This window comes from Elephantulus edwardii, unplaced genomic scaffold, assembly GCF_000299155.1.
Source record: "Elephantulus edwardii isolate Elephantulus edwardi_28Jun2011 unplaced genomic scaffold, EleEdw1.0 scaffold00131, whole genome shotgun sequence".
NCBI classification, from domain to species: Eukaryota; Metazoa; Chordata; class Mammalia; order Macroscelidea; family Macroscelididae; genus Elephantulus; species Elephantulus edwardii.
In genome coordinates, this window is record NW_006399881.1 from 8640958 (window position 1) to 8666896 (window position 25939).

The window sequence follows — 25939 nt, forward strand, 5'->3', positions numbered from 1 at the left end:
GAATGGGAACAAATATAGATCTCTTCCAGTCAGTTGGCCAAGTGGTTGTTCTCCAGATTTCTTGGCACAACTTGGTGAGCACGTCCAGGGCAACATCTGAACTAGTTCTTGGAAAAGTTCATCATTCTATGAATGGTGGAGGGTCACAGGGAGAAGGAAGACCCTCAACAAGATGGACTGACACAATGACTCTAATAAAAGGCTTGCGCATATGAGAGATGGTGAAGAAGGTGTGGGACAGAGCAAGGTCCAGATCTGTTGTTCTTAGGGTCACTATTAGTCATGGTCACTATGATGCCCCCTAGCAACAACACCCTAAAAGGAAGACGCCAAGTCTGGAAAGTACACCTAACTCTAAAAACGAATATAGCAGGGGTGACGCTATATCTTATGGTCTACTTAGAATACTGGACACAGATGCAGGACTTAGTGAAGTGAGCCTTAGCAAGTGAGCCTGAATGCTTAGGCTCAGGGTTAGACTCTGCTACCACTTAACTGAGCAGGAGTGGTCCTGGTGGCTTAGTGCTAAGGAGTTGTACTGCCAACCTAAAGGTGTAAGGTTAAAATCAACCACATGCTTGGCAAGAAAAAGATGGGTAATCTCCTTTGCAATTGACTTACTGCCTCTGAAAAGCTGCTGGAGGGTCAGTTATGGGTTGGTTGTGACTACTCAAAGGTATATAACAACAACTGTTTAACGGAAGGCGCTCTCATGGCCCAGTGGATAAATGCCTGGCTGCTAACCAAATCCTTATTGATTCAAACCCACCTGGTTCCAGAAGAGAAAAGATGTGTCATTTTCCTGTGAAAATTACAGCCTTAGGGACCCCACTGGGCAGCTCTACTCTGTCCTATTGGGAGTCAATAAGATGGATTTAACTTGATAACAGCTTTTTCAAAACTGCTGTTCTGGTTTTCTGCAAAGCAGCACAGTGCAATGGGGAAGAACTCACTGGCAGGCACTGCAGTTTAGTCTAGAGGGAGCTGTGTTGCTAACCCTGGCAGTGTCGATAAACCAGCTGCTCCAAGAAAGAAGGATGGGCAATCTCCTCCGTGTAAGGTGCAGCCCCAGATGCCCACTGGACAGCCAGCTATGGGTTTGAGGTTTGTGTAGCCTGGAGTCTTGCATTCCTCAAGCATAAAACAAGTCGGGCTATCCTAGATGATTCTGATGGATCGAGCTCGAAGTACCTGTAATTTGATACAAAACCTGCTCACATGCATGTTGATCTACCTCATCACCTGGGTAGTGCTGAGAGTGTGTGGCTTGATGCAGGCAGCAACTGTGACAAAGTTTTCTGTGTATCTACACACATGCTTGTGTGCATATGTATGTACATAGATATGTCGATCACCTACGTAGTGATAACTAAATTGTAGAGGAGAAAAAAAAGACTTTAAGTAAACAAATAGAAAAACAGAACTGACCTACTTCTATGGTTTTCCAGTAAGGCTGGCTAGTTACCATACCTGAAAATCAAGGAGGGTGATTGACTAAGTGAAAAAAAGTACTTTAAGAAGCAAGAAAAAGAACATGGAGGAAAAGGAATTCAAAGGTAAGTAAATGATTAAAAGAGAAAACCTAAAGATGAGCAGACACTATTTTTAAAGAACAGTGGGCTTGGAAAAGAAATTCCGGAATAGCTGTAACCTACTTTATGAAAGCATAAACCTTATATTCCTGTGTAGTCAAAGCGGCTAAAAAAAACCTCCTCAAAACCCCAAAAAGATCCTTTACACAGACAGGTATACTTAGACAAGTATATTATTCCTGTATGAAACCATAGGGGCACCTGTTTGAGTGTGGCTGCCCTGATTCAATCAGTAATATCAACAGGAGAGAAATGCATATGGCCTAGAAGGTGGGGAGGGGGATCTGAATGATAGCGCTTTTGTCAAAGATACCAAAAATAGACAAGACGCCTGAAAGCTCCTCTGATAGAGGCCAAGTAGAAGCAAAACCGAAATTTACTAAATGGTGAAAGGTGGGACAAAGGTAAAATCTAAAATGTTTGCCAAATCCCAGAAGAATTACCAAAGCTTCAGGGAGATCTATTTTGGACTTTCAAAGTAAGTGTGGTGAAATCATGACTAGACAGAATGTTCAAGCACAGAGTACCTTGGTTAACTTTTCCATCTGGCTGAGGATTGAAGATTTTGTCACTTAACTGCCTTTGAGAAAAGCCAGGTACTTGAACTTAAAGTCTAAAAGGTTGTGAACTTTTGTTCTATACCAGTCAACAACTAAGAACCCAGAGTGCCCTGACCCAGAGACTGGAATAGAGTTTCCTAGTGTCTGGGTAAACAAAAGGATGAAATAAATTGGAAAAAAGAACAGATAGTCATTTAAACATTTTCTAACAATTAAGAAGAATAAATGTGTCCATTCCAAAAAAAGAAATTTATCTGTAAAGATATAAGCAACAGCTGGAAATGCAAACATTTTTATTTGCTATAAAAGCAGAGATACAACCTACACCCTATTTTAAAGGTGGGTTGCTACATCCTGAGAGTGTGGATCCTTGCTTTGATTAAGGCACAAGGGCAAGCAAAGGAGACTCTCCCTACACCCCATCATTTGTACATTCAGGGAAGGTCTGGAAAGAAGCAAAGGATGTGGCCACAGAACAGTTTCAAATGTGCCAAAAAGAAATTCCTGACCACAAGCTCTCCTAAAGTAAAGAGTGAACAGAGAATACTTTTACCACTTTCCAGTCCAAAGCTATCTGGTCTAAATTAGTGTCCTCAGACTATTTCATAAATTGAGGACATAGACACTTGTGTGCATGCCAGAGATTAAGAAAGAAAAAGAAAGAGAACTGATGAGGCAATTATTAAGACTGGATTGATAGGAAGGGTAGGGAAATTAGGTTCAATGTATAGTTAAATATAGTCTCAAAAGTGCCTTTTAACTAAATAATCTCCAGTAAGTGATCTTTTTCTCATTTTAGAAAATCTAAACACTGACCAAAACTAATTCAATATTAATTTCTTGTTGGAAAGGTGTTTATTAGGGAATGATTTTTCTGTGGGAATTTACATTAATAGATAAATTGATAATTCCATCATTCTGGGTTTAATTAAAAATTCATTATCTGAGAATCCAGATGATGTGTGAGGAAGTACAAACTATCATAACAAGTAAAACTAATACGGGAATCTCAGATAAAGATTTGTCTTCACGCAAACATTCCTCCTTTGTAACATGAGCTTTGATCCTCACCCTGTAAGAATCATAGGCAAAGATCCTGATAAAAGATCTGAGAGAATTCTATCAACTAACAACAAGGGAATAATAAAGCTGACAAGAATGAAGGTTGATGCTCCCAAGCAGAAAGATGGAAATAGAAAAAGAGAAGAAGCAAATATCAAGTCTTTGCATATTTTCCCCATATATTTCTAATGACTTTTCATTTTTAATCGGGCAAGTCATTCATGGCTTAACTTACAATTTCCCTGTAAAGACTGTCCCCCTTCCCAAAAGATAACACTTGATTGTTTCTTCTAAGAAATAGCACATGGCTACTATTATAAGTTAAACTGTCTGGGCTCTAAGAAAAATTTCTCCTAGTTTAAAGTTCCAATCTGACCTTTTATTTACTATGTACTTTTCATTCCCATTTAAAATATTTATTATCCTGAGAGAATGAAGACTTCTTGAACAAAATAGGGATTTCCATCTTAAAAATACAGTTTCAAACATGTCTTATACAAACTTGTGGATACATAAGAATTTAATATGCATATACATTGTCATAGTCTTTTAAAATAAAAGGTAACATATACTCTCACAAAACATTCTTTGTTAATCATTAGAAAGTAAATACCTGAATATGAGTCAGGCCCAGTTCAGCTCTTGTTTCAGTTTAACAATGGTTTTACAGGATTACTTCATTATACTCACAAAGATTTTTAAAAATTGGACTTCTGAGAGGACTAGCATATATCAAAAGAAAAATTTCACCAACTAACAAATTAAAGGGGTTAATGAGAGTTACATGAAAATAAGGACACTATTTACATGAAACTCTGTTGATTGGCCTGACTAAAAATATGATTAAAAGATGACTCAGAATGAAATGCTTTCTATGGAATTTGAGTGAACATTTTTGTGTCTGGGAAAAACATTGTTCTAACTGGTAAGCACTGATGTATCAGTTTGCTGTACTGAGGTGGCTTAGGGTTGCTGTGATATTGAATGCTGTACCACTGGTGTGTCAAATGCCGTAATGATTACCCATGGTGGACAGGGTTTGGTAGAGCTACCAGATTATGACAGACTTGGAAGCCAGATTGCCATCCACTTCTTAAACAAAAGAAAGGCCATTGGAAAGTCTTTGAACATTAGAGAAACAATGATAGTTATAGAACAGGGTTCAGATCTTTTGTTCATAGGGTTACTATGAGTAGTACTTGATTTGATGGCACTTAAAAACCAACATCATTTATGTACATGTCACCTGCCAAAAGGGTTGTTCTTAACACACATTCTTTTTCTTTGTATTAAGCAAGGTACTATTCTAGGGGGAAGAGGGTAAAAACCAAAAGGCAAATATTAGATGTCACAAAGAGAACAGAAAACCATAAGGAATTGTAACTACAATAGCATTAGAATGACAAGGCACATGAATACATAGGTATGTCCTCAGATTATAAGGTAGAAATGTGTTGGAAATGTTCCTCTAAAAGTTATGTTTAAGAGTATCTACAAAGGTCTATCAGGTGGCCTAGTGGTATAGTAGTTAAATTCTTAGCTGATAATGAAGAAGTCAATGGTTAAAACACACCAATAGCTCTGAGAGAGAGTAGGGGAAGCCAATACTAAATACTTATAATAAACTGAATGTTAGTTATCTCAAGATGTGGGGGAGGCGCAGTTCAAGCTAGAATTCACCCTGAGGCACAAAGGCAATCCTTAAGGGTTTACTGGGATTCTTGCATTGTGTTTGCTGACCCCTCCCTCCTGAGAAAGGAGGAAGGTTTTCAATAGAAAGAGCTTGGCTTCATTTGCATTGAATTCTCTTTGTGATTTACTTTGTAAGTTCAAATAAAAATACAGGGAAGCCGGAATAGGGGGTCTTCAGACGAGAACTGCTGGCCCACCGTTTTTTCATGCTCTCTGCTCTATCTCATTCCTGGTTATTTGTCCCATGATCAAGAATTATAAAAATACTTTACCCTTGGTCTGCAACAGGAGAGAAAGATGTAGCAGTCTGTTTCCCCTATGGTGCAGTTCTACTCTGTCTTACAGGATCACTATGAGTTGGCACCGATTCACTTGTAATGTAAAGGTGTAAATCTCCAAGATAGGTGATAAGGTTGTGTGCCTATAAGGTATGTTGTTATTGGGTGCCATCAAGTTGACTATGACTCAAAACGACCCTATGAACAACAGATCTGAATCTTGCCCTATCCTGCATCATCTTCACAGTATCTGTCATGCTCAAGACCCTTGTGGTAAGATAGTGATGCAAAACAGATTTGGTCAAAATGAAGGCAGGGCTGATGGAATAAGCTCAATGGAGTAAGTGAGATCACCTGTTTCCTGTAATGTCTAGTATCGCTAATGCTCCAGCTAGAAACAATTTCTGTTGCGGCATAACTACCTAAATACTATGCTTGACTGCTTTCTACTCCAGCAGGCCCTCAATTCTTGAAAAGTATCCAATCTTGATTTTTTTTTTCTTTTTAGCTCCTGTCATGCTCAGGACTAACTAAATAATGATGATGCAATGGAATTAGTGGCCACTCTGAAAGATTCAAAACCCACTGTCATCAAGTCAATTTCGACTCCTAGTAATGCTGTGGTACAGAGCAGAACTGGCCAGGGTTTCCAAGGTTGTAGATATCTATAAATGCAGACTGTCACATCACTCTCTCAGCGAGAGGCCTATGGCTTCTAGTGGCCAATATTCTGGTTAGCAGTCAAATGTTTAACCACTCTGCTACTAGGGTTCCTTGAGGCCTTCATAAAGCAAGTAAAAAAATGCATAATACATTTGAAGTTAAGACTTGGTATACAATGAATAGAGATCATGGCTCGTGTTTATACAAAGGAAGGATATGATAGAAGTTTGTTGTTTTTGTTTTTTTTTTTTTAAAGGAGGAGAATGCTAAGGTTTATGTGGCCTAGATTTGCACTACTTTTTTTTTAAAGTGACGACAACGATTATTTTTGGTGGTAACTGACGCTTGATGATGCACTTTCCAGGACGAATGCACAGCCAGGAGTCCTTTACATGTATGTGAAGGATGTGCTTTGAAATCCTGTTGCAACCACTCTTTTTAGTAGAGCATCATTTGTCCCTTGGCCACCTGTGGTCAGTCCAAACCCACTGCTCAAAGAGCTCACTTCTAATGCTCTCAAAATGGACTGACCTGGGGCTACTGCTTCCTGTGAGACCACAGGTACATCAATTGAAGCCATCTCCCTTCTTCCCTCCCCCTCATCCCACCCCAGAACAAGCTAAAAGACTTTTTCTATTGGCTTCTCTTTAAGGCTGCTCAGACAATGGTTGCTAAAAGCGTCCAGCTGATATGCATGTGCTCCACAAAAACAGCACATCGGAGTTGAGCCACATCAAGATCTGACATCCTTTTTTGCTACTTAATGTTTGCGAAGTCTGTGAGGTGAAGGTGATGTAACTGCACACATACAGGAGCTGATGACCTAATCGTTCTTTGTAAATGTGTGCTGCTATAGGGAGGCCATGACTGCTATTTTCATGCTTCTAATTAGTCAAGAAGGTTGATGCTAAGCTAGTGTTTGTTACCTTTAGAGCACTGCATTCCAAATGGTGGGCTGTGACTCATTAATGTCGAAGTCAGTGCACAATGAGCATTTATATGAAAACCAAATAGAGAACAGAAAACAGAATCTTGCATTAGTAAAATCAAGTAGTTTTGTGACTTTTACTTCAGTTACATCTCGTACATTTTGCATGTAGATACTGGGTTAGGGTATGAAACAGATTTCTACTGAATTCTTGGTTTAAAAGAAGTTTAGGGGGATTGTGTACCAGTGAAGGAATCTTTCCTTTGCTTTTCAAGCAGAGGAGTGAACGGGGGTGGGGTGGGCGGGGAGAAAAGTGCAACAATGAATGAATGGAATTCCAAAATCTCTGTAGATGTTCATTGAAATTAAAATAAATAAATAAATGAAAAATTTAAAAACAAAAAGAAGTTTGAAAAATGCTTCCAAGAGGGCTTCTTAAAGGCTATGTAGTCTCCATGGTCTGTTTTTCCATTTGGTTTTCTCTAAATGGTAAATTACAGACATGCTTTATCTTAAACTTTCTTGCCCAGCACAGGGTAAATGTAACACTCCATTTGAAACTGTCTGACTGGATGTTTGACTAAGGCCTCCAAGTATACTATTTCTTCTTGACAAGCCTTATTCTCCCCAAAGGAGTTATTTCTAGTATAAAATCATACCCTCAATACTATCTGCATAGTACTCATCTTTGTATTTACAACTTTGGTTAGGAAGTAAAGATCACAGAAACCATATGAAACTCACTATTTGTCCAAATCCACAGAAGAATTTACTTCAAATCAGTTGTCTTATTTTAATAATGTTTACAGTTTAGATAGCATGCGTTTGAAGCATGAGTTTCAATGTTGACTGTGCCTTAAACTACAATATGGATTTTCTATTATGAGATTTGAAAAGATCACTTAAGAGCAGCTAAAGATTTAAACCCAAGTGTGATAATTAATAAACTATGTCTACCTGCAAAAACTATAAACTTTCAGGAAAAGGTAGGGTCTAATCAGTTAGATCTCACATCTTTCACATTCTATTAACAAATCTATAGTTCAGGAAGAAAGGCAATATATATTTATACCTTCACTGTCCTTGAATTTCTTGATTGCCACAATTTCATGTGTTTCCTGAAAAGAAAAGAGAGAGAAAAAAGTCATTTTCTAAAGTTTTTCTAATTGAGATTCCCAATTACTCAGGAAAGTATTCTGGGAGAGAGTAACAGGAACCCAGAGGAAGACCTTCATATGTGATGTCATCTGAAATGCAAGGATACATTCTGATTCGGCACCTAACCAGAGAAAAAGCCTCTACAATTACAATAATACTTGGCAGTTGCTGGTACCAAAATGCATCTTCCAAGTTGTCTCCATTCACTTCTCTTTTCCTAACAACCATATCCAGTTGTTCTCTCCAATTCCTAGTTTCTATTGATGGCCAATTTGAAGCCAAAGTCTCATAAACATCTTGTCACCAAATACCAAGTACCACTTCTTTTATCACTTCAGAACATAATAGAAATTAGGAGGAGAACCCTACTTTCAACTACACCTCTTTTATTTTGCACTTGAGGAGCTGAAAAATGAGGGCTAGAAAGGAAATGGAAATGCCAAGAATTAAGTACCAGGGGGCTCCTTGGAGACAAGGATAGTGAAACTCCAACTCATAATTCGGGCATGTTGCTAGGAGGGGCCAGTCCCTGGAAAAGAACATCATGCCTCGAAAGATGGGAGGGTCAACAAACGAGAGGAAGACACTAAATAAAATGGATTGACACAGCTACTGTAATGGTGGGCTCCAGATGGTGAGGATGACACAGTACAGGGCAGGATTCAGATCCATTGTTCACTGGGTCACTATGAGTCACGGTCAATTTGACTGCACTTAACACCAACCACCACCACTGGGGTAAAAAAGCTCTAAAAGCATAGTATATTATGTATTACAGTCCTAAGGGTGTATGGGGGGGGGCGGTGCTGTTACTCAGAATCTACCAGCCAGATGCCCTGCAGAGGTTAAGATGGATAATCCCCTCCCACAAAGACTTACAGCCTCAGAAACTTGATGAAGGACCATTATAAGTCAGAATTGACTTGATTGCAGTGGAAATCACTAGGCTAAATAACTCATGTGTGGCACAAATAGAAAAGGAATAAAACTGTTGGTACTATAATTAATATAAACTCTTCAAAGCTAACATGTCATAAAGAAAGGCTTCTAAATGACTCAGGCCTGCACTTGTTTACTTTAAGTGGATATTCTTTCAGATCTGTAGGAGTAAATCTTTTAATAAAACACTGTCCTTGCATCAAAACAAAGACTTAATAGACATAAGAACAGGCAATAACCAACTGGGCACAAATCATCAATTTATTAAAACATAACGTTTTCTTCTACATCCTTTTCAAAAGCAAGGGACTCATGAAGGCAAAAATATTTTAATCACTATGCTAAAAGATAAACCCTGTGTCTGGATATCAGTTTCATAACTGCTTATTAATATAGGGAAGAAAACAACAGCTTCCATGTTATTGTTGTTGTTAAGTGCCATCGAGTCGCAGGCAACTCATAGCGACCCTTTGAACAAAAGTCCTGGACAGCTCCTGTATAACTTTCGTCCTTTCTCCAGGTTCATAGGGATTCCAGAGGCAAGCTACTGTGGAAGTGGATGCCACTCCTACTTCCAAGCTTGTTTTATTCGGGGAGCTTCACCAAACACTGTCCACCATGGGTAACCATTCTCGCATTTGACTCATCAGTGTCACAGTGTTTGGCTTCACAGCAACCACGAATTACCTCTGTACGGCAAGTGGACATACCAGGGTTACATGACCTAGAAGAAAGTTTCACCAAAAACAAGTAAAGGCAGGCCTGAGGGCTGCGGAGTTGAGTCACCTGCCTTTGGCTTGGGAGCATGGCTTTCTGTCCGCTAGGCCAAGTGCGCGTGCTTGCTCCCGCTCTCTCTTTCTTGCTCTTGCTCTCTCTCTGCTGCTGCGCTGGTGGTGGTGTCAAGTCGCAGGCCACTTATAGTGACCCTACGAACGAAAGCCCTGGCTGGACACCTCCTGTATAACTTTTGTCCTTTCTCCAGGTTCATAGGGTTTCCTGAGGCAAGCTACTGTGGAAGTGGATGCCACTCCATTTTTAATCTATTTTTTTTAGCCTATAATACATTTTAAAACATTTTTTTAATTTTAATTGCGATTTTAATGAAAGTTAACAGAAAAGTTGGATTTTCATTGATTCACTGTTCTCCTCCTCTCCCCCTCAACAAGTTCACTTTTTTGAAAAAAAAAATAAATAAAAAAATTCATTCTTTATTACACAATTACCTCCCCTCCCTCAGTCCTCTTTGCAATCTAGCCTGTGTCATCCAAGAAGAATGCAACAGATCATTACAAAGACAGAAGAGGAAGAAAAGACCAAGAAGGATGTCAGAAGATAATCTGAATATTCCAGTAGAGTGCCCAGAAGCCAAAGCAAAGGAAAGAAACTAGGACATGAAGGATAGGAACAGAAGATTTCCAAAGGCAGCTCAGGCAGACAAAGCAAAGTATTAAAATTAAATGTTCTAGAGTCAGAAAATAAAAGGAGATGAATGCCTTAAGTTAAAGGAACTAAAGAACAAATTCAAGCTTTGAGTAGCAATACTTAAAAGGCTGCTATGAGTAGAATAGTTAATGATCCAGGAAACATCAAAAGTAGATGGAAGGAGTACACATAGTCGCAAAACTGGATGACACAGAAGAATTTCATGAAATAGCATATGATCAAGAGGCAATGGTGAAAGAGGAAGCTCAAGTTGCTCTGAAGAAATTGGCAAAAAGCAAGATCCCAGGAATTGATGGAATACCAACTGACATATTTCAACAAACAGATGCTGCTCTGGATATGCTCACCAGGTTATGCCAAGAGATCTGGAGGACAACTACTTGGCTAACTGGAAGAGATCCATATTTATTTCCATTCCAAAATAAGATGATGCAACACAATGCAGAAATTATTGAACAATGTCACTAATATAACACGCATGCAAAATCCTCCTGATGACTGTCTAAAAATCATCAACAGAGAACTACCAGAAATACAAGATGGGTTTAGAAGAGGCTGTGGCAATAGGGAAATCAAAGCCAATGTCAGATGGATCTTGGCTGAAAGCACAGAGTACCAGAAGAATGTCTATGTTTCATTGACTATGCAAAAGCATTTGACTGTGGGGATCACAACAAATTGTGGTTAACGTTGAAAAGAATGAGAATCCCAGAACACCAGAATGTGCTCATGTGAAACCTAATACTTGAACCACAAAGCAGCCATCAGAAGAGAACAAAACTGCATGGTTTAAAGTCAGAAAAGGAGTGTGCCAAGGATGCATCCTGTCTCCTTATCTTTTACTTTCTTTTTTAAATTGTGATTTTTAACAATTCTGTGATTTTACAGAGAGGTTGGATTTTTCATGCATTTATTGTTACACATTTTCCTCCCTTCCCTCTCCCTCAATTCACTTTCTTTTTTTTTTTAATTATTCATTGTTGTGCAATTTCCTCCCTCCTCTAGTCCACTTTCCAATGCACCTCTTATTCTGATTGTGGACTGTTCTCATACAGATATAATACATATACCTAATCATATATTACTTTTAAATGGTTCTTTTCTTCATTTGTTAAAACACAGTGTTCATTATCTATCCCCTCTTTTCCTAGTTTCCCCCCAACCCTCATATCAGTCCTGTTTTATAACAGTGGTGTTATGAGTATTTGTCCTTTAGTGACTGAGATATTTCACTCAACATAATGTCCTCCAAGGTCACACGTGTTGTGTAAAGTTTATGAGTTCTATGTAAAAAAACATAAAAAAATTAGTGTTGCATCATACTGTATTGTGTGAATATACCATAGTTTTTCTATCCATTCATTTGTTAATAGGCAGTTGTGTTGCCTCCATCTCTGCTATTGTGAATAATGCAGCAATAAACATGGGTAAGCACATATCTGTTTGGGTGGAGGCTCTGGTTTCTTTAAATTCCCAATAGTGTAACTGCTGAGTCAAGTGGTATTTCTATTTCCATCTTTTTGAGAAAGTGCCAGACTGCCTTCCATAATGGTTACACCATTTTACATTCCCACCAGCAGTGAAGAAAGGTTTCAATTGTTTTTTTATATGTTGATCTTGTATCCTGCTGTTGTTGTTGTTGTTATGTGCTGTCAAGTCGCTTGCGACTCATAGCGACCCTATGTACAACAGCTCTAAACTCTGCACTGTCCTGTACCAATCTCACTGTCTCCGACACACTCATCCCAAGTGCCCCAGTTACCGAATCAATCCATCTCCCAGACGGCCTTCCCCTCCTGCGCCTACCCTCCACCCTCCCAAGCATGATGTCTTTCTCCAAGGACTGGTCTCTTCTTTCAACATGACCAAAGGATGTCATCCTGCTACTTTGCTGAATTGGTCAACTATGTCCAGTAGTTTTCTCAGTGAGTCTTTGGTTTTCTAAGTATATTATCATCTGCATATAATTTTACCTCCTCTTTGCCAATTTGGATACTTCTTATTTCCTTCTCTCTTTTTAAAATTTTTTTTATTTCCTTCTCTTATCTTACTGCTTTCACTAAGACTTCCAATACAATGATGAATAGGTGCAGTTATAACGGATTCCATAGCTTTTCAATCTATACTCAGAACAGATTATTCGGGAGGCTGGACTTTATGATGAGGAATAGGGAATCAGAATTGGAAGACTGATGAAGAACCTGCATTATCTAGATGATACAACCTTGTCTGTCAAAACTGAGGAGGGCCTGAAGAGTTTGCTGCAGAAAGAAAAGGACTATATGAATGGCTAACTTCAAGAAGACAAAGATTCTTACCACAGGGCCAACTGGCAGTATTGTGATAGATGGAGAAGAGATTGAGGTTGTTAACAATTACAGCTTAATTGGCTCCACAATCAACATTCTTAGCAGCAGCAGTCAGAAAATCAAAAGACAAACTGCACTGGGGAAAGCTGTTGTCACAGACCTGTCCAGAGTACTGAGAAACAATTATGCCGGTCTAGAGACTAACGTGCACCTGATCTAGGCCATGGTATTTGCAATTACTTGCTATGCATCAGAGAGCTGAACAATAACTAAGGATGACAATAGAAAGATCAATGTCTTTGAGTTGTGGTGCTAGAGAAGAATACGGAACATACCATGAGCTGCCAAGAAAATAAAATGGTTTGTTCTAGAGAGGATGAAACCAAGTAGCTCCTTGGAGGCAAGGAATTTGAAGCTCCATCTGACTTACTTTGGACATGTTGCCAAAAGGTGCTAGTCCTTGGAGAAGGATGTCAAGCTTGGAAAGGTGGAGGGACAGCACAAGACAGGAAGACCCTGGAGGAGATGGATTGACTTAGTAACTGAGGTAATGGGGTTGAGTGTGTCAGAGAGAGTGAGACTGGCTCAGGATAGGACAAGGTTCAGAGCTACTGTGCACAGGGTCCCTATGAATTGTCAGTGACTTGCTAGGACATTAACAACAACACAGGCTAATGAGTAGAAAGATACTTTTTAAGGGAACTGTATTTTTTTATAGTTTAATGTATTTTTTAATCTTCTTTGAGTTTATTTATTTTTCAGTTTTTGAATGAATATAGGGCCACTATAAATACTACAGCAAAGGTTAGATGCACCTAAGTCCTCAGGTTGGTAAATTCACTTTTCTTAAAAAAAATTTTTACTTTTTAAAAAAATTTTTATTTGGAAAAACATGTTGGGGATACACGGAGGTGAGGGTTGGGAGCAGAAGGGTGAGGATGGGAGTTTAATGTATTTTAATAGCAAACTTACAGAACAGCACAGAAGTCAGACAACATTAAAAACATGTACTTGCATGTAGGACAACTCATAAAAGTATAGTGAATGGATGGGTCTACTGTATGATAAAAATGCTGCAAACACTATTTAGTTGTCATCAGTAAGAAATTTACTTGTTTAAAAAAAATCCAAATGCTGGCATTGTCCAGAAAAATTTAAAAGGTTTATTTATAATTGTTATAAAGTTGAATTGCTGAAACTTGTTCATGGAAACATTCTTTTCTGACTTGCAGTAATGCTTTATATCCCCACATTTATATTAGAAATTCACACACAAAGGAAAACGGAAAAACTACCAATCCCTGATTTCTGCCCCCTAGGTTTCCATTCGTAAATCAACCAATGGGAAAGCACCCAGGAAGAAGCTGGGGACAAAAGCTGCTCCCAAGAGTGCGCCCTCTACTGGCAGGGTGAGGAAGCCACATTGCTATAGGCCTGGTACTATGGTACTCCCTGAAATCAGGAGTTATCAGAAGTCCACTGAACTCCTGATCCAAAAACTTCCCTTCCAGCATCTGGTGCGAGAAATTGCTCAGGACTTCAAAACAGACCTGTGCTTTCAGAGTGCAGTCACTGGGTGCTTTGCAGAAGGAACTGAGACCGATCTGGTTGGCCTCTTTGAAGAGAGCTTTTTTTATGGAAAAATGGATAGAACTGTGAGGTGAACAATAACACTGGGGAAGTACAATCAACTTTTGAACAATCAACCACACAGTATTACAAGGGCAACATTTTTCCTAAGGATGAAACTCAGCATATAAGACAATAGAAGATGGAGGGAGGAATGGAAACAAGAACCACATAGACTGAGATGGGAGAAGCATAACGATAAAATGTGGGGACTGTAAGCAATGTCATAAAACAAAATATGTATGAATGGTTAAATGGAATAATAATTTTCTCTGTAAACTTTTACTTCAACCACCAAAAAAGTTAAAGCAAAAAAGAAGCAGAATTGTAAGGTATAGCCAACTTTTGACTTATTGACACTTACTTGCTTATTAGCAGGTCTTCTGACTTAAAAAGACTCTTAAAGACTTAAAAAGGTATTTCTGAGGATATAACTGTTTTACAGTAAAGCTCCTTCCTCGAGAAAGAACACTGAAATTTCCAAAGGATTTGAGGGGTTATCCAAGTTTACGGGGAACTCTTTGAGATAGACTAGTCTTGTTTAAGGAATTGCTACTATTTTTAAAGACAGTTTCTTTTCAAACAGTTTTAGTGAGCATGCTAGCACTCCAGAAACTTCCCTCATTCTACTGGAAGCACGTGGAAAGGAGAGCATGAGAAGTTCAGGGCTAGAGGAACACTGCTCATATCCCAAGTGAAAATGTTTTCATGCACTGTTTCCTCTTAAACTTTAACTGAAAGAGCCAGATGTAACATTTTTTTTTAAATGGAATCCTAAATGTTAACACTTTTTCCAATTTTATTAAGATATTGCTTAGTTTAGGGCGCTCTGGTGACCTAGAGGTAAGGATTTGTACGATCAAACCAAAGGCACATAATTCGAGTCCACCCACTGCTCCATGAGAGAAGGATGAGCAATCTCCTCTCATGATTTACTGCCTCTGAAAACCAGCTGGAGGGGCAGTTATGAGTCAGTTCCCATTAGATGGCACATAACAAAAAAACAATGCTTAGGTTAAAAATGGCCACTGACATGACTACAAATACATTGCTGGCACACTTAAATTATTTTTAAGAAATCAGTTCCCTCTCCCCCTGGTTTTGATGTCTTATAAATAGAATTTTCTGCATAAAACAACTGACTAAAAGGCATTTAAAGAAAATGAAGTAATAATAATAATTACTATTATTATTATTACATATATACCTTCACACACATTCCATACACTTTATTGACTTCAAGAATGAAGCCAATACAACCAAGCTGATTCCAACTCAAAGTAACTCTATGGGACAGAGCAGAATTGCCTGATAGCGTTTCCAAGGCCATACTCTTTATGGAAATAGACTGCCACACCTTTCTTGCAATATTATTGTAAAAACTCACTGCCACTGAGTTGGTTCTGACTCATGGTGACCCTCCATATACCAGAAGAAGAGACTTCTCATCTTTCTCACAAATAGTCGCTAGTGGGTTCAAAACACTGGAGACCGAGTGACCTTTTGGTTAACAGTGAAACACACTATAGAGTAGCTGTCAAAGCTCCAGAATGAGGACAGTAGTAGAGAACTGATATTGAGATAAGTGAGGAGAATGTTCTTTGTTCTCCTGGCCATTAGCCCTTATTCTTCCAGGCTATCAGAGAGATGACCCCATTTGCTCAAAGGTTATTAGAACAGGTCAAGAGGCTCAGTGACCAGATATATATTTGGATAAAATAGTTATTGCTGTTATGTTTGTTAAGCCCCCCTTCTTTAATAGCAACTCTGTGTTGATTAGAACATCTGTATAAAGGCTCTTAAGCTATAGTCTTTATGGGAAGAGTTCTTGGAGGACTATTGGGAGAGGCTGAATTACCAGCTCTTTGGTCAGTAGAAAAGCCCTTCACCATTGTAATCACTGAGATTCGTTGGGGATAAACTTCAGAGTTTGTAGTTAAAATATATACTGAGGGGGGAAAATGCAAATTGTAAGATTTCAGAGCATGGTGATGGCTGGAGCCTAAGAAACCAACTAGTTTAGCCATTAAGCAATCAAGAGCAAATAGAAAGCAGAGCATTTTAATAGATTCAATATTCTCCTCTCCAATATGCAGTACCTGATATACCAGGTACTTTCTGGAGATAAAAATAAAATATATAAAATAAATATTTTAACGTTGGGAAAAAAAAGAATGAAGCCAAAATAGATGACATTTTCTACCTAACAATAATTCCAAGTAAAAGCAATCCAATGTTTGCTGGAAAACACACCCAACTGAAAGCAAAATATAAAATGGTAGACTTTAGTATTTCACTTTATTGTCTATAAAAATAATATATATTGCAAGAAATATAAAGAGGGTAAAAAATAAATATACAAGGAAATAGAAAGAATATAAAAAGGTCATAAAAATTATAAAGTAAATAAAAATTATTCCTACAACCTTTGCTAATATTTTCTCTTCTAGTAAAATCTTCTCAAATAGAATGATATTGTACATTGTGTCTTGTGCTGCTTTATCTTACTTTATATTTTACATAAGCAGCACTTTGATCAGTCATTAAGTATTATCTTTTTTAAACACCAAGTCTAGCAATGAACATCCTTCAACTTCTGCGTCTTTCCTTCCGTAGAGTAAACTCTGTAAGGGATATAGTTGGGGGAAAATGGGCTTAAACAATTAATGTTTTAATACACTGTCAAATGGATATCCAAAAATATATCATTTAAAAATTACCATTATCAGTATGGTTGGTATTGTTGTTATGTACCATAAAGTAGGATCTGACTCATAGCTGACCCTTAAACAGTAAATCACATGAAAGAAGACTGTCCATCCTCCCTATGCACATCCAAAAACTTCTCCAACAGGGTAAAAAAGAAAGCCACAGATTGGAAAAAAAATATTTGGTAATGACATGTCTGAAAAGGGACTTATATCTAGAATTTACAAAATACTCAAGCACCACAACAAGATAAATGTAAATAACTCAATTGAAAAATGGACACAGGATATGAACAGACACTTCACCAAAGAAGACATTCAGATGGCCAACAAGCACATAAAGAAATGTCCATAATCCCTAGCTCTAAGAGAGATGCAAATCAAAACAACTATAAGATATCATCTCACCCCAGTAAGAAAAGCAAAATTTAACAGAACAGCTAACATCATATGCTGGCCAGGTTGTGGAGAAACTGGAACCCTTATTCACTGTTGGTGGGAGAGTAAAATGGTGCAATCACTCTGGAAGGCTGTATGACACTTTCTCAAAAAGTTGCAAATAGAGATACCATTTGACCCAGCAGTTCCACTACTGGGAATATACCCTAAAGAGACCATAAATGGCACCCAAGTAGATATATGCATACCCATGTTTATTGCGGCTTTGTTTGCAATAGCTGGGACCTGGAAACACCCCCAGTGCCCATCAACAAACGAATGGATAGAGAAACTGTGGTATATTCACACAGTGGTATACTATGTAGCAACGAAAAACAAGGAACTAATGAAATATGCAAAATGGATGACCCTGGAGGACATTATGCTGAGTGAAAGAAATATCTCAGTCACAAAAGGAGAAATATTGCATAGGGCCACTGTTGTGAAGAGGGACTGACATCAGGGTTGAGGGAAAACAGAAAAGGAGGGGAGGAATGATGTATATTGCATTGAAACAGATGAGGGAGAGAACTGTTTAAAAGAGATATATGAATGGGTATTATGGTCATTACAGAGGTCCAGAGTGGGGCCTGTATAGTGGGGTGGACCTGGGGAGAAAGATTGCATAACCATGAAAGAGTTTTTCTTTTCAGGGAGAGGAGTGAGTTGGGGGGAGGGGGTGGTCAGGGAGAGAAGCGTGGCTGTGTGACTGGAAAGCCTAGGACTCTGTAGACTTTCATTGAAATTGATTAAAAAAAAAAGACTGTCTATCCTCTCATAGAGTAGCTAGAGGATTGGAACCATGTGCCTTTGGGTTGACACGGCAGCTTCTTACCATTAAGGCACCAGAACTCCCCACATAACAATATTAGCCTTTAATAACAAAAATGTTTTCATATTAATTCATCAAATCAAGTAAATGTACCACAGGAATGTTGTTGCTGTTGACTGCGGTCAAGTGAAGCACAACTCCTAGTGACACTATGAACAAAAGGCCTGAAGCCGTTCTATAAATATCGTCATTTAGCAAAGAATACAATACAACATATTAATAACAGAAGATATTATGCCTGTGTGTGTGTTGAGCCATTATTATCTGCAATTTGATGGAATTGAGTTTTCTCCTACCAACCTTAAGTGTTGTTTCTATTTCTATTTTTTTTCCCCTATTTTCGACTAAAAGTCCTGTAACTTCTAGGTTGGATCTTTCATAATTGCTTTACGTGTTTTTTTTCACTACTGAATCATCAAAGCCTAGAATAGAAGATTCTTCAATCAATCACCCAATGATTCAAATGGGTTCTAACAACTGTGTTCTTTACTATTTCCTCCATTTTAGGTTTCTTTGCATTCTTTCCTTACCTCAGCAGAATTTGGGGGAGGTCATGGAGGGGAGTGTTTTTCCTTATTCCCTCTACAGAGATCCTATCTTCCTGTTCTTTCTTCTGGGAATTAAACAGATATCCTAACTTTATCTTCTTGTTACAGAAATAATTTTCAGGATTACGTGTTGTTTCAGAATCCTCTATCCTTCTTCTTTTCAATCCATCCTTGCTAAAATGGAAAGAGATCTACTAGATGTGGCATCAAAAAAGTGAATTGGACGCTTCAGGTACTACAACGTGAAAGAGAAGACTGACACACACAAACCCAAGTTACAAACCTAGGAAACCTTCATATTGACGTTGGCTGGTGCAAGCCTGGATCACCCAGCTAGGGTTCCCTGAACCAACGGCGGATCCATGCCATTTGCAGTCAGCCCTAGTGCGCTGAGGCCCCATTCTCCTGCAGCATACCCTATACACTACTCTGTTTGCCATTTGGTTCCCTGAGTGACCAAGAATTCTGGAATGCAACAAATTTTTCCATTTCCTAGTTACTTCTTGCTTCTTGACATATTAAGGGGCTTTTAGTTGCAAAATGAAAGATTTGACAAAACAGCTATCTGCTAGGCAGAGGAGAGAGAACTCCACGTCGAGTAGGGCCAGAGGACATTTACCACAGGGAGATAGTCGCCTGTTTTCTAGTCCACACACAGACAGTCCACATGGTTTCCTACTGTCTTAGGGATATTTTACCGTATTGCAACTCAGAAAGTAGAGTAAATAGAATGAAGTTCAAGACCTTGCTTGTCAATCCACACCCCTCCTGATGAGACAAATTCTCCCCTAGTCTTTGTCAATAATCTTTGGAGTTTAGTTTCTTAATTTATAGACTGCTAATAGTTTTTTGGTTTTTTACTTTAAATATCTTTATTGGTATTTAATGGAGAGGGAGAATATTTTAAACCAATTTTACGCTTCATATTATGCTATGCTGAGATTTCTGTACATAAAATAGGTGTAGAAAAAGGAGGAAAATGTATGAAAAATAACTTTGAAGACTTTCTGTTTTAAATATAATTTATTCATAAATGCACACCATTGCCCCCACAACGTCTGTGACAGAATGTCACCAGCTGCAGTTAACAAGATAGGCAAAACTGGCTACTTGTTTCAGTGTCATACTTTGCTTAAGCAATCAGGTAATTAAAAAGGCTGATGTTTCAAACAATAAGCTAAGAAGTATATAAATAATACATTAATAGTAATTTAAGACCTCATCCTTAATTCTATCTCTAAATTGGAATTATATTCCTTTGGAGGGGGAGAGACATTATGAGATGCAGTCCCTGAATTGTGTTGCTATCTCCATAAGTGAAAAGGCTATATCAAGCTATTTCTTAACATTTCTCAGAATAAATTTCCTTGGCTGAAAAAAAAATCAGGAAGAGAATGAAAAAGAAAATTTAAGAATAGTAACAAGTAAAAAACTATGTGGAGTATCTGTATCCCACTATTCTCAAGCTCTCCACCCCATCAAATAACCCTATGTCTCAGTTACTAACTATACTGTATAGAGAGATGTGTAACCATAAGCTCCAGCCTGTAACTGATGTCTAAAGCTTCCAAGTCATTGGTTTATTCTTAGTATTAATTGTCCTTTATGTTAAGATTTTGGCAATGCAACTAGTTGGCATTAACTCATAAAATTTACTAAGTTATTTTAAAATGCAATTACATAACTTGATTTAATTATGCTCTGGAACAGTGAATTCTTTAAGTTGATCATACACTGTATAAAGAAATAGAAGGAGTCATTGCTTTAGATGTTTTGCTCTATAATTTAAAATATCCAGCATGCATTACCGAACAGAATTTTAAAAGTAATTTATTTGATTTGATTCTACTCTTCATAGATTTGAAGTTGTTGGGTGGTACAACTGGTTAATATGATTGGCTATTAACAAAAGAGGTGGATGTTGGAAGAAAGGGCTCGTAAAATCTTCGGAAGAAAACAGCTACTGAAGGCTAGACAGAGTATAGTTTTACTGTGATATACATAGTGTCGCCATAATTCAGAGTCTACTCAACAGCTGGAAACTCATGCATTGAACATTCCAAAGGTTAAGTTCTCTAACATTCCAAATTGCAAGGAATATAATTTGCTAGATAATATATTTTAGGTATTTCCATCCACATCTTAAATGCAAACGTCTTGAGTCTCTCACTGCTCTCATATACTGACAGGCTGGGTTACAATTTTAGCAGGCTCAAAAGGCTCCAAAATAGAAAGTGCCACTGTGCAGACTGATTGGTACTTGGGGATACATGCTTTGGTTTAAGTTATTATTTGGAGATGATATTCATTAATATTAATGATATTCATTTGGATCATCTTTTTTTGGGAATGGGAACAAATATGGATCTCTTCCAATCCATTGACCAGACAGCTGTCTTCCAAATTTCCTGGCATAGCCTGCTGAGCACACCCAAGGCTACATCTGTTAACTGTGACAAGTCGATTGGTATCCCAATCAATTCCTGGAGCCTTATTTTCTGCCAATGCCTTCAATGCAGCATCTGCTTCCTCCTTCATTACCATTGGTTCCTGTTCATATGGGACTTCCTGAAATTTTTCAGTGTCAATCAATTCTTTCCAGTACAATGATTTTTTGTATTCCCTCTATCAACATGATGTTTTCTGCATTATTCAATATATTGCCCATAGGATCATTCAATATTATGGCATGAGGTTTACATTTGTTTTTCAGTTCTCTCAGCTTGAGAAATGCAGAGCGATTTCTTTCCTTTTTATTCTTCAATTCCAGCTCTCTGCATATTCCATTATAATACTTTGCTTTGTCCTCCAGAGCTGGCCTCTGAAATCTTCTGTTCAGCTTTTACTTCAACATGTTTTTCTCTTGTTACGACTTCTGTGCAATCTTTAGAGTCTCTTCTGACATCTGTTTTGATTTTTTCTTATGTTTTTGTAATGACCTTTTGCTTTATTAATAGGAGATATCATCCCATAGAAGTTCAAACAGCATTTAGAAGAGGCCATGGCACCAGGGATATCATTGCTGATGTCAGATGGTCAGATGGATCCTGGCTAAAAGTACAGACATGGTGAATGCTGCAATGAATTCTTGTGTGTCAGGAAGTATGAGGATGGCACAGGATAGAACAGGGATCAGATTTTTTCATAAGATCACTATGAGTTGTACTCAACTTGACAGCACCTAACAACAACAACATCATCATAAGGGTTTGAAACATGAGAACTGCCAAAATGTGACACTGAGACACAAATTGAGGACATTCTGTAGGGGAAAAAATGGCACTGTTAGACTTGTTTGACAGTAGTGTCTCAAATTTGTACATAACATAATACATGCAAAGTATAATAAAACAAAGCACAATAAAACTAAGTATACCTGTATTATTGGCACAAAGAGTATACAGATGGGCACCATCATGATCGATGATGCAGAGATTGAGACTGTCAACAGCTTCAGTTTGCTTGGCTCTAAAATCAACACACTTGGTACCAGCAGTCAGGAAATTAAAAGATGAATTGCACTGGGAAAGTTTGCTGCCAGAGACCTCTCCAAAGTACTGAAGAGCAATGACATCAGTCTGGAGACTAAGGTGTACCTGATACAGGCCATGGTCTTTGCAATTGCTTGCTATGCTTCAGAAAGCTAAACAATGACTAGGGATGATGGAAGGAGAATTGATCCCTTTGAGCTGTGGTGCTGGAGAAGAGTACTGAATATACCACGGAATGCGAGGAGAACAAACAAGTTCGTTCTGGAGAGGGTGAAGCTAGGCTGCTCCTTGGAGGCAAGAATTCTAAAGCTTCATCTGACATACTTTGGACATGCTGCAAGGCAGGATCAGTTCTTGGAGAGGGATATCATGCTTGGGTGGGTGGAAGGACAGTGCAGGAGAGGAAGACCATCGACAAAAGTGGACTGATCCGTTGACTGGGGTAATGGGGATAGGTGTGCTGGAGACAGTAAGATTGACACGGGATAGCACAGGGTTTAGGGCTGTTGTGCATAGGGTCACTATGAGTCATAGGAGACTCGACGGCACATAGCAACAACCACAAACATGCCTGTAGTATAACCAAGACTTCTAAACCAAAGAAGATTGATTCTGGATGCTATTTCTCAACTATATTATACTGTCTTTAGATCCTTGCTATAACTAAAGCATTTAGTCATAACCCAAAAGGTCATCAGTTTGAACCTACTAGCCATTCTATAGGTGAAAAGATGAGGTAATCTGTGTCCATATGGATATGTTGTTAGTATGTATGATGGAATTGGAACAGACTCATAGCTGACCCTCCAGTGGGTCTTCAGAGGCAGTCAATTGTTCAGGAAAAGACTGCCCATTTTATCCCACTCCTGAGCAGTCAGTAGATTCAAACTGAATGTTTTTGGGTTGGCAGTGCAATATCTTACTACTAAGCCACCAGTTGGAAACCCTACAAGGCAGTTCTATAGGGTTACTATGAGTTAAAATCCACTTGATGGCAGTAGTTGCTGTTAGTGTGTACCATCGAGTCGGAACCAACACTTAGTTGACCTTCCAGCGGGTTTTTAGAGGCAGTTAATCTCACAAGAGAAGAGTGTTCATCCTTTCCCCACAAAATAGCTGGTGGATTTGAACTGTGTGCCTTCAGGACATCAGTGAAGCTTCTCATCATGAGGCCACCAAAGCTTGATGGCAGTAGGTTTAGTTTTTGGTTTTGCAAGCCACATATGCCAGTTTTATTGTGGAAAAGATAGACTCTGAAACATACATATGTACACACTAAATGGGACAGGGTAGGTCATTATGTTCTGTTTTTCTCAGAAATAAATCTTGGCACTAATACAATTTTAAAATAATTTTCTATTAATTTCTGTTACAATATGCATACATCTAAAAGGATGTGCAAATATAATTTCGTTATTTCCACCTAAACAAAAGTATCTTATTCTTCCATTTTATAAAAACTTTGCAATATAACTTAAGTCAGAATGAAAGTTATTTTTTACATTATTAATAAAATTATAAAAATGGAATTAATTAATTCAAGCACAGGATACATCCATTCAATGGCAGGCAGACAGAAGGCAGCTATGAACTGCTCAATCACTAATAACACTCAGAAATACCGGAGACACAAGCGTTTTGTCTACTATCAGACAAATACAAAATATCCACGATACACAATCATAAAACCAGATGACTTGTGTACTATTTCTTTAAAGTACCACAGTTGACCAACATTTAAAGTCAAATGAACCATTAAATTTAAACAGTTCATATGAAATGAGGAAGGAAACAACCTATAGGAAAGAGGGTAACCTCGTCAATCTCTTAATGTCTATGGGGTCCTGTTTTCTGTAAATGACGTCTCGTATTTAACATGTGTAACTGAATCTGTCTCATATACAGAGAAGTGGCAACCTGATGTGTGCATGACAGTATGCTGCTGCTGCTGCTGCTGCTGTTATGTGTCATTACACTGGATCTGACGCATAGGTGACCCTCCAGTGGGTTTTCAGCTGCAGTAAATCATACAGGAGGAGAATGCCCATTTTTCTCCCACAGAGCAGTGGTGGATTCAAATCACGTGTCTTTGTGTTGACACTGCAACTTCTTACCACTAGAGAAAACAGAGCTCCCTAATAAGTACAATTTCATTACAATATCTTATGTCTCTGGAGTTGAAAAGGAGCCGATCTTAATATATTTGAGGGGATGGAATCTCACAGCCCTTTCAGATTTAACAATTGGTTGATCACTCTCTCAAACCTAAAATGTTGCAAATGTGACAAAAATCCACCAACTTCATTCATTCCCATTCTCTCTCTCCTGAGCTAAAGTCTATCCTGGAGTCATCATGTATCATTCTTATGCACATTTTTATTATGACAGATGGCTGTATCTATAAATAGTACTATTTTAACATTAAAAATCATGTAAATACCATGGTATCATATGTATCTTAAAAAACCTCCAACATATAGAACTGTGTATGTGAGACTGAAATACATAAATATAATTCTCAATGAAGACCAATTTTACCCTGCAGGGACCATCTGGCAATGTCTAGAGACACTTTTGGTTGTCACAACTTGGAGAGAGAGGGTAGAAGCCAGGGCTGCTGCTGAAAACGCACAGAATAGCCCCCATCACAAAGAATTATATATCCCCAAGTGCCAATAGGAAGCTCAGGTGGCCTGGTGGTCAGAAGCTCCTCTGCAATCCCAAAGACATAAAGTTTGAATCCACCAGCTGCTTAGCAGAAGAAGGTTGTATAATCTCTTCCCGCGTGATTAACTGCCTCTGAAAACCCACTGCAGGGCCAGCAATGGGTCAGTTCTGATTCGATGGCATACAACACCACATGTGAATAGTGCTGGGATTGGGAAATCATAGTCCGGTTTGCTCATTTTAGGGGATCCCACTATAAACATTTCTCCTTAAAAAGGAAAGACAGACTTTTAACTTGTGAAGAAAAAAAGGGGGGAAAATAGTTCCTGAAAATACTAATATTTGATAAAAAAATTTAATTGAAAATAATATGATTAAAAGATTAATTCTACAAAACTTATTAAAGCTATTACTCATGGCACTAAAATTTCCACACTCATCTAATTTTCATAAAGCACTGATTAGGTTTGTAATATGGCTCCATCAAAATACTATACATTGAAATATATAAGTCTATAAAAATATTATTTACATTTTTGTTAAAAATTCAGGAGTGCTTTTCATCCAGCCAAAACCAATTTAACAGTCACACTAAGACTGTATCAATACTGCTATAAAGGTTCATATTAAGGAAACAAAGTTGGAGAAATACTGGTGCAAACTCCAAACTGGTCATAATTTGAAAGAATTTGCATGCTAAGAGTACTTTAAAAGAAATCTTATGTTTTAAAGATATTACAAGATAAAATCATAATGTAGCTCCTTAAAGCTCAGCATCTAAATGAAGGACAGAGTTGTGGAAACAACCACAAAGGAAGATGTGTCTTTTACAAGGAAAATATGATTTATACACAAAACCACTGCCTTCAAGCCAAGGTAGTGATAACATTTTTTCATAAATAACAAATTCTGATTTCTCATTTGTTTACATTGAATCATGAAGTATCTTCTACTTTGTTGGGCTAGATGATCTGTCCCTAATTAATCTTTTCTTGAGATGTG

The 25939-nt window shown here is 38.1% G+C and overlaps 1 protein-coding gene across 1 annotated transcript in view; it reads right to left on the reverse strand.

Moving 5' to 3' along the window:
• CDKL5 (cyclin-dependent kinase-like 5) overlaps positions 1–25939 on the reverse strand; it is a 150553-nt gene that overhangs the window by 78549 nt on the left and 46065 nt on the right. Inside the window, exon 3 of the mRNA XM_006893829.1 lies at positions 7848–7893. Within this exon, the coding sequence (XP_006893891.1) occupies positions 7848–7893 (46 nt within the window). The remainder of the gene's footprint in view (positions 1–7847; positions 7894–25939) is intronic.